The sequence below is a fragment of the Bubalus kerabau genome, chromosome X (genome assembly GCF_029407905.1).
Source record: "Bubalus kerabau isolate K-KA32 ecotype Philippines breed swamp buffalo chromosome X, PCC_UOA_SB_1v2, whole genome shotgun sequence".
NCBI classification, from domain to species: Eukaryota; Metazoa; Chordata; class Mammalia; order Artiodactyla; family Bovidae; genus Bubalus; species Bubalus kerabau.
In genome coordinates, this window is record NC_073647.1 from 79,902,846 (window position 1) to 79,920,880 (window position 18,035).

Consider the following 18,035-nt stretch of genomic DNA (forward strand, 5'->3'; position numbering starts at 1 on the left):
GGGTGAGGGGTGTTTTACAGAAAGGACATGTCTGCTGGAGAGGTGCACAGTACCTTTTAAAATCTATGCATGACCATGGATGTGTGTGACTATAGAAGACTATGATATATTCTAGATATCATAGATATAGTATGAAATTACTAGATATTATGAAAGAAATGAAGATATATATGTGGTAAGATAATGAGGTCTATGTACATTACCAGGATGATGGAAAATTTAGGATATAAACAAGAAAATGGAACTGAAGAGTTCCCCTGACCTTCTTTTTTAGCCACTTCCAACACTTACTCAGGAATGAGAAGATCAAATCTCCCCCTAATCAAACTTTCCCCTCATGGCTGATTCTAGAACTAGAGCAGTAAATATACAAAATGAGCTTGGGGCATCTTATAGTACTAGAAAGTAAAGAAGTGCTCAGAAAAATATACAATGACAGGGACATGTAGAAAGTACACAGCAGCCAGCTGAAACAGCACCCAATGCCAAAAGCTGGAAAAATTTAAGGAATAAAATGAGTAATGTTGTATTGGATTACAAGCCAAAATATAAATTAAATACCTATGAGATCATAGTGGAAAAAAAATGAGTGAATAAATAATAAGAGGCAAATCTTCCTTGCAAAAGAATTCCAAATAATTTCTGCAAATGCTTTGCCCTTATGAACGTGAAGCATAAATAACTCCCTACTCCTTAACTGTGGGCTGCACATAGTGACCTCCTTCCAAAAACTTCAGAAGAGTACAGTATAGACAGGGAAAAGAAAAAAAATAACTTTATATAGTGGAGAAACTTAGTAAACACTACAGAAGCCAGGTGATCAAGTCAACCCCAACAATGATAAGTCATAATGATTTTATGTATCTTTGATGTGTTGAAAATGGCACATTACTGCTGAGGTCTTCTTTCCAAAGACATAATTTAACAATGAGAAAAACATCAGACAAACTCCCATTGAAGGACATTCCACAAATACCTGACCTATACTTCTCAAAACGGTTAAGGTCATCAAAAACAAGGAAAGTCTGAAAAACTGGCAGAAGGCAAGAAGAGTCTAAGGAGACATGAGGACTAAGCATAAGGTGGTATCTTACATCTTGATCTTCCCTTGTGGCTCAGCTGGTATAGAATCCGCCTGCAATGCGGGAGACCTGGGTTCGATCCCTGGGTTGGGAAGATATCCTGGAGAAGGGAAAGGCTACCTACCCACTCCAGTATTCTGGCCTGGAGAATTCCATGGACTGTATAGTCCATGGGGTGGCAAAGAGTCGGACGTCACTGAGCAAATTTCACTTTACATACTAGAATAGAAAAAGGACATTAGGGGACATTGAAGAAGTCTAAATAAACCATAAACTTGAACAATAGTATATCAATACTGGTTCACTAACTGTGACAACTGATTCATTAATTTTAAGATATTAACAATAAGGAAACTGGGTACAGGGTATATGTCAAGTCTTTTGTACTCCCTTTACAATTTTTCTGTAAATCTAAAACTATTTAAAAAAAATTTTTAAAAAATAAAACTATTTTAAAATAAAAACTTCATTAAAATGAAAAACCATCATCTCTAACCATTTTGGTACCAAGCTCAGCTTTATTAAAAACTGCTTTGTCTCTACATGAATCTCAAATTTAGTCCCCAAAATCACAAGGAGTGATTTTTGAAGAGGGAGGGCTGGACAAACACAAATTAAGGAAAGCACTATTTGTTTATAATGCAACTGAAAAGTAAAATATGTATATACGATTTTTTAATGGGCTGCTTCAAACAGAAGTCACCAATTCCCTTTATGTAATGTTCTGAATACAGTGGGAGCTTTATTGCCACAAGTAAACCATGATTAAACAATAAAAACTACTAACTTTTTATATTTAATATGTTAGATACATCAATATCAATATAATATCAATATATTGATGAGCTATAAATTATACCAATGTAATTCAATGCGTTTTTGTAAAACGCTTACAGAATAAAGAATATAAAATGACTATTTTTGTTATTTAGGTTAATTTCAATTTAAAGTAGCATAAGCATACAGCTCTGTTGATTATATTGCAGAAACATACTACTTAGCTAGAAATAGCCATTTTATTTTTTAACATAAATTTATTTATTTTCACATTATCTTCATTATTTTCACATTATCACATTATTTTCACGTTTTGAGAAGTATAGAGGTATATTCACTTTTCACATTATCTTCATTTTATTTTTTAATATACATTTATTTATTTTAATTGGAGGTAATTATTTTACAATATTGTAGTGGTTCTGCCATATATTGACATGGATCCGCTACAGGTGTATACGTGTTCCCCATCCTGAACCCCGACCCCCCACCTCCCTCCCCTTCCCATCCCTCTGGGTCATCCCAGTGCACCAGCCCCGAACACCCTGTCTCATGCATCGAACCTGGACTGGTGATCCATTTCACATAAGATAATACACATATTTCAGTGCCATTCTCCTGAATCATCCCACCCTCTCCCTCTCCCATAGAGTCCAAAAGACTGTTCTATACATCTGTGTCTCTTTTGCTGTCTTGCATAAAGGGTTATCATTACCATCTTTCTAAATTCCATATATATGTGTTCATATACTGTATTGGTGTTTTTCTTCCTGGCTTACTTCACTCTGTATAATAGGCTCCAGATTCATCCACCTCATTAGAACTGATTCAAATGTATTCTTTTTAATGGCTGAGTAATATTCCATTGTATATATGTACCACAGCTTTCTTATCCATTCATCTGCTGATGGACATCTAGGTTGCTTCCATGTCCTGGCTGAAATAGCCATTTTAAATGAAAATGTCCAAATCATCTGACCTCCATCAAATAAAAATCAATGAATAATTCATATATATATAAATAAAAATATTGTCTATAGGGAGAATCTCTGGTAATAATAAATCAGTTCAAAATGTTTTAAATACTTCTAATTGCAACAAATCAAAGCATGGCTGCTATTTTTAATAGGCTTGAATATTTTATATGTTTTCACATTATTTACATATTTTTAAAATCTATAACACTACATATCAGATGATATATCACTTTGTATCATGAATTATGAGCTATCACTTTACATGAATCTACTGATTGAGCTACATATAATTTTAACATCTTAGTTTTCTAATGGATATATTAAGACAATCTTTTACATTTTATGGCTGAATCATTTTGTACCGGCCCTCTTTTCAACATTATAATTAGTTAAAAAACAAAAACTCCCAATAATAATCCAAAGTAACAGCAGATCTTTGAAGTCCTAGTATACTGGGAGGAGGTGAACCCTTTGAACAAGTGTATTTTTTGTATTGAAAACTCAGGTATTATCAAAAATAGAAAGCAGGGCACGTCTTTAAGGTGCTTCACACATATCTGCAGGACTGTTGAGCATGTTGCCATGGAACATAATTCCTTCAAGGACTGCAAACCAAAGAACGGCCATTTTGGCATAATAGTCCCATTTCCGTGGTGGATTCATGTTGATGTATGCCAAAACCAATACAATATTGTAAAGTAATTAGCCTCCAATTAAAATAAATAAATTTATATTTAATTTTTTTTTTAAAAAAGAATAGCCATTTTGGCATAATAGTCCCATTTCTGAACATTATTTTGTAGCATTCATCAAGATGTATTACAAACCCTACCAATTTAGGGACAATGCACCACCTTTTCAAATGCATTCATACTGGGTCTTAGAATCAACTCTGTTTTAGCAACTAATAAGTTACACTGACAAACTTTTAAGAATAGGGCTATACAATTTTAGAAAATGTACCACTCTCTTTGTAAATTAATGATATGTTCCCCATTTCACAATAATAAGTGGTTATCACCATTTCCTCTTTATCCTGTCTCATTCATTTAGTTAAAACTACCCAGCACCCTCCAGAGAAATTCATGGTCTGTCACCTTTCTCACTGCTGTCTAGATTTATGGATATTTTGGCAGTCCCTTCATTTTCACATCCCTAGACAACTCTTCTAACTATACTTAAAAAAAAAAAAAAAAAAAAAGGACAGACTTTACCCGAACATTGAAACAAGTATCCTACTTACAAGCCTATTTTCCTTCTATAAATCCACTTTCCTTTCCTTTATATTAAAGAGACACACAGCCTGAAACCTAATATACTGTACCTTCACATTATTAAATGTAACATGCAGAACATTACATTATTATGGTACACATAGCCAAGAAAAAAAAAATTTTATGGGATTATGGCAATTAAGACTTCCTTCACTTTGGGTGATGTGACACAGGCTTGACTATAATGTCACCCTACTTAAAGTCTGTGTAAACAACATTATCTTAGTCACTCTGCATTACATTTCCAACTGTGAGCAAAATTACAAGGTCACAGTGGACAAGAATGTAGGTAATCCCAAGGAAACCATGTAAATTGCTTGCTCAAGGTTCAAACTGGATTTTCAATAATAACAAAAAGGAATCTTTTTATACTAATATTATAGTATTATTATCTAAACGTCATCCATGACAAAGCATCTGGGTATGCTTGGAGACAGTAGTTAAGACAAAAGTGTCTATGATTTTGGTGTTTTGTGGATAAAAGATAAGTGTTTGCCAAGGCTTCCTTCAGGCTAACAAAAGCGTCTGCACTGAGTAAGGAGTAGTAGTAGAACAGTGGTAAATGGTTTCATGAAGCTTCTGAGACAGTAAAGAATTCACCTGCAATGCAGGAGACCCAGGTTCCATCCCTGGGTCAGCAAGAGCCTCTGGAGAAGGGATTGACTACCCACTCCAGTATGGCCTGGAGAATTCCTTGGACAGAGGAGCCTGAGGGGCTATAGTCCATGGGATTGCAGAGTCAGACATGACTGAGCAACTAACACTTCACTTCAAACAGTTTTGTAAAGATCCATTGACATCACAAATGCAAACAATAGTTTTTAGAAATGTGGATGAAAACGCAAAATAGCAATTCTTATATTTCTTCCTTTCCTGTTTTTATAAATAAAAATACATGAATCATGTTTCATGTTGATGTATGGCAAAACCAATACAATATTGTAAAGTAATTAGCCTCCAAATAAAATAAATAAATTTATATTAAAATAAATAAAAAAACTCTGTCCCACTTAAAAAAAAAAAAAACATGATTTTTATTTTCTCAAAAAAGTAGAGTGGTAATTTTCCAACAGTCTTCTCAGTCACTTTTTTTTTTTTTTTTTTTACACCCAAGATGTGCTGTCTTGAAAATGCTCTGACCTACAGAAACTAGCTGAAAGGTTTTGGGATATCTCTGTTTTGAGTGATTTACTTAGTGCTTATTGAAAAAGTTAGATAACTTGATTACATCTCCACATAGGATAGGTATGATCAGGGAAAAAAATAATCTAGATTAACTTGGCAAAAGTTCTTCTTCACTGAACTAATGGAAGTAATACAGTAAGCAAAATAGCGGTTTTCAGAGTATGCTTAAACTGTAAAGCAGGATGCCAATTAGCAAAAACTGGCAATGGAAGTTCTTAAATATGGGCCCAAGGGTCAGTTCACAAATACACCAAAATGGGTAAAAACACTCAAAGGCAACTTATGTGGGATTTTCTAGGCTGATTGTCACATTTGGACAATGAAGGATGCACATGTGAATTGTATTAATCTGGAGGTCATTTGAACAAAGTGTGTGAACCACAATTTTCTTGAAATATCTGATATTGAAACTGTAGGAAGCCAATTCACTTCCTAGGAATGCTACAGTCAAACATTTTTCTCAGGACTATTCATAAAAAGAGAGGTCTCTAAAAATGTCTTCATCACCAGAGATTAACTGATTTAGATTCTGTTTGCCAGAACTGAAAACTTCCATAAGTAGAAGCTTCACTAAAAACATAACTATGTTCAATATTCTCATAGATAAAAAAAGTTTCCTTTTTAAGAGTCATTGGCAATAATAGGTATTCTGGGTATTCTGTGCTTGAGATAGTATATATACTTGTGTTTGAACATGTGAGTGTCTGTGAGTGTGTTTCATGGCATATTTGCAATTCCAGGAGTTTAAATAAGATCAGTTTCAAGTCTTTCCATTTTATATTTTAATCTCATAATATTAGATAGTTATGCTTCTGAGTGTTCTTTCTGGTACATATAGAATCTAAGAAATCCTGAAACCTCTTTGTTAAACCTCAGGTTAAAGATCCAGATCTTCCTAATGAAAAGTCTCTCCAAATGCAAAATCCAATTACTTACTCTCCCTCTATCCAAATAGAAATACAGACTATACAGAATAGTCAACCTGAGTCCTCTCAATACTTTAAGTAGCTGTGTGCAGCACCATAAAAGCACTGCTAGAAACAAATCTTAAATGAGCTGAAAATACTGAATAGTCTCTTCTTTGAATCTGAAATCTGCATAAAGTGAATTTGAAAAGAAACAAAAAGTCACAACAAACAGTGGTGGAACTTTGACTGCATTTTCAGCATTTGAAATATGATGCTTCAGAGTATGCAACATTGAAGATTAATTCAAGATGGTGTGTTATGACAGTCTAGTCCTTCTAATGCTGAACACCTGCTTCCATCTTCTATCCCTCCCATGCCCGCAATTGTCCTTGAATTAAGAGACACACAAGATAAACAGGATAAACTCATAATCTTAAATAAGTGAGAGAGTGTTACAACAGTTTTCACAGATTGATAAAATTCAATTTTGGCTTTATGCTTTATGCACAATAAGTAAATTGAGGTTCAAGGAAAGGGGGTGATATGTATCATAGATCAAAGGTTATAGTTTGTTTCTAAGAGACTGCTTAGTCAAACATCCTAATTTTACAGATGTAGCAATTGAGGTCCCAAGCCACAGAGTGATTTTCAGGGTTGTTAAGGCCATGAACTTCTGACTTGAAATTTTCCAGAGCTCTTCCTGGTACACCACACTATTTCATCAAATGAGGCTTTATGAGAAAGTGCTTTGTAACCTGGAAAATAGTTTACAAAATTTTACATACTATTTGTATGCTTATCACAACTTCATATATTTTAAATGAAAAATAGTGGCATAAATAGTGTCAGTAAACATTGCTATGTGCACTAAGTGATCAGAATCAATATTTCATCTGTAATGTATAATCATGGAAGAGAATCAATTAAAAAAAATCATTTTTTTCTTCAAAGAAATATTTGTTTAAAAAATACCTACTACATTTGCAAGAATGTTAAGACATAGGAACTCATATAATGCTAGTAGGAGCACAAACCAGATCAGATTTAAAGAGCAATTTGGCAGTAACTATTAAATTAAAGCCCACAATTCAAAAATCTCACTTATGGCGTATACACCAGAGGAATTCTCCCACATGGACACAAGAAAATATGATGTTCATTACAGTACTGTATTTAAAGGGAAAAAAGCTAACCAAGGTTTATTTTGAAAATTCTGTCAATCTATTTGAATCTCCTTTTATACGTGCTGTCTGATTTTCTTTTTATAAACATTTAAGTTCAGCAAATATGTTTTTGGTCCCTTTAAAAGTAGTCATGTATGGATGTGAGAGTTGGACCATCAAGAAAGCGGACTGCCAAAGAATTGATGCTTTTGAACTGTGGTGTTGGAGAAGACTCTTCAGAGTCCCTTGGACTGCAAGGAGATCAAACCAATCAATCCTAAAGGAAATCAGTCCAGAATTTTCATTGGAAGGACTGATGCTGAAGCTGAAGCTCCAATACTTCAGCCACCTGACCCAAAGAGCTGACTCATTGAGAAAGACCCTGATGCTGGGAAAGATTGAAGGTAGGAGGAGAAGGGGATGACAGAGGATGAGATGATTGGATGGCATCACTGACTCAATGGACATGATTTTGAGCAAGCTCTGGGAGTTGGTGATGGACAGGGAAGCCTGGCGTGCTGCAGTCTGTGGGGTTGCAAAAAGCTGGACACAACTGAGCGATTGAACTAAACAGAAAACTAGATTGGCTATCCTGAGTCTGGCATGGTAAAACTGTAGTTCCTGATTTTAGGACAGTGGAATAAAACAATAATTTCAAGCATAATTATGATATTTTTTAATGTTATATACACAATATATTTCAGCTTCATGACCTCCTCTGAATGTACAGTAAGTATGTAAGTGGGCGGCCCCATGGCAAATAGATGGGGAAACAATGGAAACAGTGAAAGACTTTATTTTCTTGGGCTGCAAAATCACTGCAAATGGTGACTGCAGCCAGGCAATTAAAACACACTCGCTCCTTGGAAGAAAAGCTATGACAAACCTAGACAGTGTATTAAAAAGCAGAGATATTACTTTGCCAACAAAGGTCCATAGAGTTTTTCCAGCAGTTATATATGGATGTGAGAGATGAACCATAAAGAAGGCTGAGCACCAAAGAATTGATGTTTTTTAACTGTGGTGCTGGAGAAGACTCCTGAATGTTCCTTGAACATCAAGAAGATCAAACTAGTCAATCCTAAAGGCAATCAATCCTGAATATACATTGGAAGGACTGATGCTGAAACTAAAGCTCCAATACTTTGGCCATATGATGTGAAGAGGTGACTCATTAGGAAAGACCCTGATGCTAGGAAAGATTGAGGGTAGGAGGAGAAGGGGATGAGAGAGGACAAGATGGTTGAATGGCATCACTGACTCAATGGACACATTTTAGCAAACTCCAGAAGATAGTGAAGTACAGGAAAGCCTGGAGTACTGCAGTCCGTGGGGTCACAAAGAGTCAGACATGACTGAGCGAATGAATAAAATATACATATATACACACATATAATGAAATTAGATGTTTTGGTAATTAGTCTGATTCTAGTTGTCAGGTTATAAAATGTATTGATCCAACGTATATGAACTTTGAAATCAAACAGCCTTGATTCAAATGCTAGCTCAGTATTTGTAGGCTGTGTGGCCTTAGATAAATCACTAACCTTCATTGTACCTCAATGTCATCATCTGCAAAACAAGGATCACAATAATAGCTCTGCTTTATGGGGCTGTCATGATGATTAAATGAACTAATACATGAAAAATCACCAGGTGTATCATGTTTGAAAACTGTTAGATACTATAATGTTCTGCAAAAAAAAAAAAAAAAAAAAAAGCTAGTTTGTAAAAATTTATCCTGAATAACTTTATTTATATGCCTGCTGCTGCTAAGTTGCTTCAGTCGTGTCTGACTGTGCAACCCCATAGACGGCAGCCCACCAGGCTCCCCCGTCCCTGGGATTCTCCAGGCAAGAACACTGGAGTGGGTTGCCATTTCCTTCTCCAATGCATGAAAGTGAAAAGTGAAAGTTAAGTCGCTCAGTCATGTCCGACCCTCAGCGACCCCATGGACTGCGGCCTTCCAGGCTCCTCCGTCCATGGGATTTTCCAGGCAAGAGTTTTGGAGTGGGGTGCCATCACCTTCTCCAATTTATATGTCTACATAGGTCAAATGCATCAAAAAGTCACTTATTTCTTAGATTCTCTACCTTTGAGGATTAACCAATTAACTAAGAATCTCCATTTGTTAAATTTTTCAGGGAGCGGTTTTAATTAATTACTTCATTTAAACATAGTTCATCCATATAACACAACAGATTACTTTTGATCAAAACTATCTGCTGATCTAGAAAGGGAAGCACTGTCCACCCAAACTTTATTTAAGTAAATAAACATCAGCTGTTTTACACGGTGTCATATGTATTGACCAGTTGTCCAACCGTTTCTCATCTTTCATATGTGTCTGTATTAAACCTGCAAGTAGAATAATATGTCAAGAAGTGAAAGGTGGGGATTTTTTAGTTAAGATTTGACATTTGGCATTATTTTATTTCTTTTTCACTTTTCTCCTTTTAAAAATTCATCTAAGTTTCTCATCAAAAATGACAATATTAATTTACCATCCTAAGGATTTATGGTATATATCATAGGGGTTGTTAAAGCAAGTTTGCTGCTAAGTCACTTCCGTCGTGTCCGACTCTGTGTGACCCCATAGACGGCAGCCCACCAGGCTCCCCCATTCCTGGGATTCTCCAGGCAAGAACACTGGAGTGTGTTGCCATTTCCTTCTCCAATGCATGAAAGTGAAAAGTGAAAGTGAAGTCGCTCAGTCGTGTCCGACTCTTAGCGACCCCATGGACTGCAGCCTACCAGGCTCCTCCATTCATGGGATTTTCCAGGCAAGAGTACTGGAGTGGGGTGCCATCGCCTTCTCCGTAAAGCAAGTTTAGCAGTGGGTAGTTTTCTTTTTTTTCCTAGAGAGATTGGAATTTAATTGTTTCCTTTTTAGACAAATATTCTTTTGGATTGCCAGTGATGAAGGGGTATACAGATGTCAAAAGCAATGTAGCACAGTGGGATTATGTGCTAAGGTCCAGGGCAAGACAGAAAAACAGGCAAAGTCCAGATCAGTCCAAGCTACTTCTTAGTAAAATCTCAAATGACCAACTTTTGTTTTATCTTTGCCAATGCCTATTAAAAGTTCAAATGAAGTTTTGTTGTGTTAACTACTTACATTTCTTTTATTTCTTATTTTAACCATTTGTAAAAACAAAGGAATTTCACTAGATAAAATTGGGAATTTGTTTAAAGGCAAGCCAATTTAAAATAAAACAACACATGCTAATATACATGGCTTTCTTCCTATTAAAGCACCATAAATAGGGCTTTATATAGTAGCCTTAATTATATGACAGAACCTATACCTAAACATTGTCTTTTGGACATAGACGAAATGATCTCATACCACATTTCATTGATAAACATGAAAACAAAAAAATTCATGATTTTATCTTAGTTTTCAAACCACATTGAGGTAAAACTATCTTGTCTATTTCTATATAGTAAGAAAAATATCACTAAGTGCATAACCACAGTTTTTAATATCAGGGGAATTATTTACAAGCACTCCACTTATTATTTATTTACTTTATATGAATTTTCCATCATCAAGACCTTTGGGTGCATTTATAACATACTGAGATTTTTTTTTTTTTTAATCACAGAGGACTTACAATTTAAACTAAAGGTTGCAAACTAAGTCCATAGGCTAAATTCAGACCACAGTTGAGTTTTGCTTTGCCTGCATAGCATTGCTTTTTTTTCTTTTTTTTTGGGGGGGGGGCGGTTATTGACTTTGTTACCAACATTTAAGAATTGGGGAATTTAATATAAAATTCTGGATTCCCAGCTTCTCTTAAACAGTCAGATATTAACAACACTGAGCCTGAATTCCCATTCTGGTAGCAATCAGCTGAGTTGAGTAATAGCTGCCACCTTTGGAGAAGGAAATGGCAACCCACTCCAGTATTCTTGTCTGGAGAATCCCATGGACAGAGGAGCCTAGTGGGCTACAGTCCATGGGGTTGCAAGAATCAGACACGACTAAGCAACTAAACCTACCTTGGAAAGAATATATGTTCTCCTGGTCACCATAGTCCCCACCACTCCCTACTGTTTATGGCCTTTCGTTTATGCTACCATCCTTGCTTCAGTAGGTATTAGAATTTGTGAGTCTCCTGTTTCTCTGTAGTTTGTGTGTCAGTATATATACTTTCAAAAACATTTCACAGTTTTTCTCTGATTACAGCAAATGTAAAAACTGCATATATAATGTGTTCAGATTAATATATCTGCATATGTAATGTGTGTTCTTATTAATCTAGAAGTAAATCTATACAGTTATTAACTATTTTGTTTAATTTAGAGAAAAAAGTTGACATTAATTTGCATGTCATTATACTTTTAAAAAGTCCATTTCAATGCCTGAATTCAATTGCATTTATATAAAATCAAAAACACTTGTTTTCAATATCCCAAACCTAACCTCAAAGCTTAATCCATTTAAACTTTTTCAGTTAAAATAATTCATTAATTAAATCTAGTAAGTTCTAGTCTCCCTAACATTGAAGTTACAGTTTAAAAACAAGTTTAGCACTTAAGGAGGCACATCCACTGCTTCAGGTCACTTGGATATTCTTTAGTGTGCATGATATTTAAGAGTAACATTCAGTACAGAAAATACCCCAGATATTTGAAACGCCACCCTGATGATTTTCATTTTCCATGTTGAAAACCCAGGACAAATCACATGGTATGGCCCCCATCTTCCCAACAACCCTATGACATTGTCCTTGTAAAAAAAAATACAGATAAAACATGCATCATGAGCAGCCCTGAAGGAAGGGGGCAAAAGTCAACAAAGGGTGACTTAACCTGAAGAGGGGATGCTACTGGCAGGCAATATCAAAATGTACTTTAGAATCATGGGTTGCCTTCCTTGTCCCTTAAATCTCTGTTAACTGCCCATTCATTGTTCCCATTACAACCTAAAAGGTATGAAGCCTTGAGCAATATGGCGTCTCTGGTTGCAATTTAGCTGAAATTGCATATATAAAGTATAAATATATATAAACATATATAAAGTATAAATCTTAAGAGTTTCAAATACTTTAAAAAGGTATTTTTAGAGTAAAAATAATTTCAAATATTTTAGAACTAGCATCATGCTTACAGCATATATATCTGTGCCTAATGCTTAGAAAAATCCAGGAGATTAGAACGCCTGTTTGTTTGTTTTGCATTATTGCTATAGCACACTTAATAGCCTGTGCTGCCCTGCAAAAGTGAATGTACCTTCCTAAGCATTTCAGAGCCACAGGGCAGGTGAATTACTTTCCCATGATTTTACATATGTGACATTATTTTTATGTCAGTGACCTTACTCAACCCCCATCAACTTTGTAGCCTTTCTCTAGCTTCTGCTTTAGTCCCCAGGAAAGGAGATGCTTTCTGTGGTGGAAGTCATCTCCCACCTGTATGATCCCGGGATCCACTCTCAGTTAATACAGTATATATGAATGATCATTAACTGGCAATAGTGAAACTGTGAAGACCCCAATTAACTAAAACCCTCAAATAGATAGACAGATTCTAATCAGGTATTTGGATTTTATTATTAATTAAGGATTAAGCAAGATTCAATATTTGCTGCTGAAAATTTTAAACAGTTCTACTTTCCTACCTTAGTAAATATAACACAGGGAACAAAATTATCGAAGTTGGGCTGAATCTGTACAGGCTCCAGGACATTCCCAGGAAGTTGATTTTTAAAAAATAAATACATAAATACCTGTTAACAGCTTGTTTTCTTGTCATTTGCCTCTTCCTTCTAAAAGGAGAGTGTAGCAAAAAATAAATAAATAAAACTGGTTAATTGAGAGCTCTGGTTAGTTAGTTTCCAATTAATCAAGGCTTTATTATATTTTACAAAAAAATCTTCTTAAATTCTGCAGAAATTTTAGATAGGTTACACACAATGAAACACCAGCAGGGAAAACACAAAGAAAGTTGGAAAGCCTGAATTGCTATCAGATAGTGTTTTAAATATATGAATAATGTTATTACAATTCTGGTCTAATCCCCACTGAGTAAAGAATAATGTGAAATGTCATGTGGTTTAGGGCTTTTCTATGTATGAAGGCAAGGAAATATCATTATAGATTTATGTTGAAGAAAGTGGCCTAGGGTCATAACAATTTCAAAAAAGGATTCAGGAATATTGTGCCTTTTCCCTTTCTCTCAAGAGGCTTCCTTCCCATCCCATTGGGTATGCCAATACTTTTTAGGGAAAATAATCCTTTCTAATTTTTTTCTCATTTTTATCAGGCCAACAGGATGATAAAAGTAAGCCAGTATCAATGCTATGCCTTAATTTCCTAAACATGGAGCCATTAATCACACAGCTCACTATACACTTTTTCTGAAGCAATACTGAACTATCTTACATCTTCCCCAAAAGGGTTATGTGCACACGTGCGCACGCACACACACACACACTCAGACACATACACATACACAGTCATACACACATCTGCACAAAATAAGTTAAATATACAAAAGAGATTGATAAAAACCCATATAATCATCTTAGTTAATAAAACAACCATTATTTCTAACAGTATAATAGTTCCCAGTGCTCCTATACCCTTTAAGAACAATGAAATTTAAAATGATAAGCTGAAAAACAAAACCTGTAAGTAATGTAATTTGGCTATTTTGAGCCTTATTCCATTTCTTAGTAGTACAGAAACAGGAATCTCCCTCTAATACCCACTACAAATATATATGGTCAGTTCATCACCTCTTCAAAATCTATCCTTCTAATAGCTTTTTTTTGAAAGGCAACTGCTTTCCTGCTTAAAGGTCTATAGAAAGATTTTTTAAATAAACCACAGTTGCAAACATATATCTGAGGTTGCTGGGGAAAGGAAGTGACAGTGAAGGAATGAGAGCATTTTTCACCTACTCTTGTGTCTGTCACTTAATTGTCAGAACTATTTGTTTTTGTTTTATAGTTCACTTACCCAACCTGTTTTGAAATTACATTTTCTTAAAGTAGAATATACTCATACATACCAAGTCAATGATTATGCATACTTCCTTAATCTAGTGGGCTTTATGTTGGAGGACTTATTTCCCTTTCACCAGAGATCCTCCTTCTTTAACTATAAAACTTTCTAAACTCCACAGAACTTTTTTTGACTGTCACCATATGTACATAATTATACTAAGTTAAGAAAAAATAATTTAAATCTTCTATAGCTTAAGTTTAATAGATTATTTAAAATAGATTTTGAAATTACCAAATTCTGAAACATTCTTGTTAGAATTATCCAATAAATATATAAATATCCATGAGCTAACTGTCCTTTTATTAAGGATTTTTAAATTTATTAGAAAATTAGGAGTTTACCTTGACTTTTGAAAATTTCTCATTTGTCTTGTCAATTGTTTAAGAATGCATTTTACAATACTGCCTAACACTAGTTATAACTTCAGGACCTTAGGGACCACAAGATAAATACATATACTTTATTTTTGACATTCAAAACAAAACATGATTTCTACATTTCTGAATTTGTTCAGAAGCAGTATCATTCAATCAAAGTAGTTGCCATATATTCAAATTTCCAAAAGATCAATAAAACATTTTCTATGTTTTAATATATGTAAAATGATTGTACACCTTAAAAACATACAAATTGGGCTTCCATGGTGGCTCAGTAGTGAAGAATCCACAGGAGACATGAGTTTGATCCCTGGTTTAGGAAGATTCTACATGCCAAAGAGCAACTAAGCCTGTGTGCCATAAATATTGAGCCTGTGGTCTAGAGAATGGGAACTGTAACTACAGAGCCCACATTCAGCAACTACTGAAGCTCCTGTGCCCTACAGCCCAGCTCTGCAACAAGAGAAGCCACTGCAATGATAAGCCAGCACACTGCAACTAGTGAGTAGCCCCCATTCATCATCAAAAGTAGAGAAAGCCCATGCACAGCAACAAAGACCAGCCAAATAAATAGATAAATAAAATGATTATTTAAAAAACATACAAATTTTGTCAGCTACCTCAATAAAACTAGAAAAAAATGTTTCCTATGCTTTTAAATGAGTCAGCGATTAACTTGCACATATTGCCATACTTTAGAGACTACTAAATTCGGCTTTAGCTGTTCGCAGACAAGATCATTTAGTCATTTAATGTGTTTTCCTGGCCCAATGCAATAAACAAAATGCTGATTTGGGAAACAAATGTAATAAATATGTCCTACCCTGCCTCTACTTCTAACTTTATCTGTAGGGGATAAATGACAAGTAAATCTGTGTTGGTAATTTTTTTTTAGTTTCTCATTGGAGATGTGATTACATCATGGTAATGGGTAACTGTTGCATTTCCACTGTTGGAGCCTTTAGGAAACTTTCTTCACTCTAATAACTTTCTTCATTTTATATGCCAACTCTTACTCCACAGCAGCTTTTATAAACCTGTTTAATCTCTTTAGGGATCCCAGAAATTCTTTGACAAGAATGTATGCCAAAAGAAAAAGGAGCTGAACGTATCTTTCATTTTAAAAATATAAAAATACAGGCCTGGATATTTTAGGCCTACTTAAGTTTCCAGAGGGCATCCAAACAGCCTCTTGATCACTTAAGTCTCTAAAGGCATGATTTTCTCATTCAAGAACCCAAACAATAAAAGAACTTCCTCTTTTCCTCCATAAAATTCAGAAATTTATTTTTCCTAGAACTATTTAAGGATAATAAAAACTTTGGTCATATTAAATATGTTTTTTCTGAAATACTTTGGTGCATGAGCTTGACTCTTTAAAAACTCAGTTGGATTTAAAGTCAGTCTAAAGGGAAGAAAAGGAAAATTAAATATGGGATAGATTGGTAGTTAATAAATGAGCTTACAACATTTTAAATTTTTGTAAGAAGGGGGCATCAATACATATATATTGTAAATAGTAACATAAATTAATTCTAATTATTAGATAATGTATCTGAAATTATTCCTATTTTATCAAGCTTTAAACATCAAAATTTCTCAAAACCTTCATAAATTTTAAACCACTTATTTTTGTGGCATATTTGTCCACAATATTTCTGTTGGAAATTTTTTTCCTTACAATCTTACTATCCATGACTGTAGGTTTGGCTAGAGAAAACATGAGTGACCCTTTGAATCCTGTTCTTAGTCCATTTGGGAATTTTAGCCAGCATTTCATAAGAGACTTTTTAAACCTTGTTTACACTAGTTATATTTCAGGTCTGCTGGTTGATGATTATGTCTTTCTATAGTATGTTTAGAGTGACTCACAGAAAACACTAAGGAAATGCTTTAGAAGCCAAAGCAAACATTTACGGTAGATGTACATTAAAGCCCGGAGACACTGGGTGCAATCACAGCTTTATCAGATTTTAGTTAACTTGTTTTTGATGATTTGATAACACACTGAGGCAATAGTAAATTGACTTACATCTAAATAGTATGTCAATGTATGGCAAAACCAAAACAATATTGTAATTAGCCTCCAAAATAAATTAATTAATAAATAAATAAATCGTATGCTGCCTACATAAAGAAGTTAGTGGCAGTCTCCAATTCTAAATTACTGAATTAAATGGTGTTTCCTTCATAGCATTTATAGTAATGTGTAAATATTTTATTTATTTATGCATTTTAGATCTATTTTTCTTTTGAAATAGAATTTCCATTGAAGAATGAGTTTAGGTTTCTTGTTCACAAAGTAAGCATTCAGTAAAAAGTTGCCAAATGAACAGGAAATTAGTTATGTAATGGGACAATTTACTCATTTAAATCCATCATTGTACAGTCTTCTAGCTTATTTTAATAAAATATATCTTAAGAACATATTTCTTCTATGCTACACTGATTTACATCATTCAAGATGGGGCTTAATTTCTACAAGGACAGCCAGGGTGTTTTAGAATTAGTAAACTTTCACTGAGTAGCTAAAGTTGATTAGAAATATCATGAGCTCAAATTTAATTGATGGCATCAAGTAGTCTAAACTTTTGATAGGTAAAAATATAGAATCATTATGAAGTTACTCAGGAGAGAAAGAATAGTTTAAATTTTATTTTAATTATACCTTTACTTTTTTTAACATTTGGCTTATTTGTTTAGTGAAGCTTAAATTAAATGTGAAACACTGACAGTTCTATAGGCAGAACTCAGCTAAGCTGTTTCTAACAAAATGAGTTCATTTGCCAGTTGATTATTCTGGTAATCCTATCTGGTTTAGTCTTGCTGCAGATGAAGACAATCAAGCACTGTCAGAGCATAGCAATCTTGATCTGGATATGCTCTCAATGTAATGGTAAGGGGCAGGAGTGGGAATGAAGAAAAGTATGTATCTGAAAGTCTATTAAGTCCCTTACATTCCTCCCTTGATTTAATCTCTGACAAGGATCACTCTACCATCATAAAATAAAATAAGATTAAATTAAAAGCATATTATCACCAATTAAGATATGAGAGGCAAGTACTTAACATTACAAATTATTACATTTTGAAATAGCTCTTTTTTGAATTCAGAATTCCATTAAATAATAATACCTTATAGTTACATAGATTTACAGTAACAAAACACCTTACTGTTACAGTTTTACAGTTCTCATCATTAAGTAATGCAGTACAACTACTCTATATGCAAAAGTGGGGTTGAAACACTGTCCCATTTGTATATATGTAGAAACT

The 18,035-nt window shown here is 34.3% G+C and overlaps 1 protein-coding gene across 1 annotated transcript in view; it reads right to left on the reverse strand.

Annotated features, from left to right (window-relative positions):
* The window catches only part of DACH2 (dachshund family transcription factor 2), an 800,915-nt gene that overhangs the window by 575,509 nt on the left and 207,371 nt on the right, over positions 1-18,035 (reverse strand). Inside the window, exon 2 of the mRNA XM_055565321.1 lies at positions 13,101-13,139. Coding sequence (XP_055421296.1) covers positions 13,101-13,139 — 39 coding nt within the window. The remainder of the gene's footprint in view (positions 1-13,100; positions 13,140-18,035) is intronic.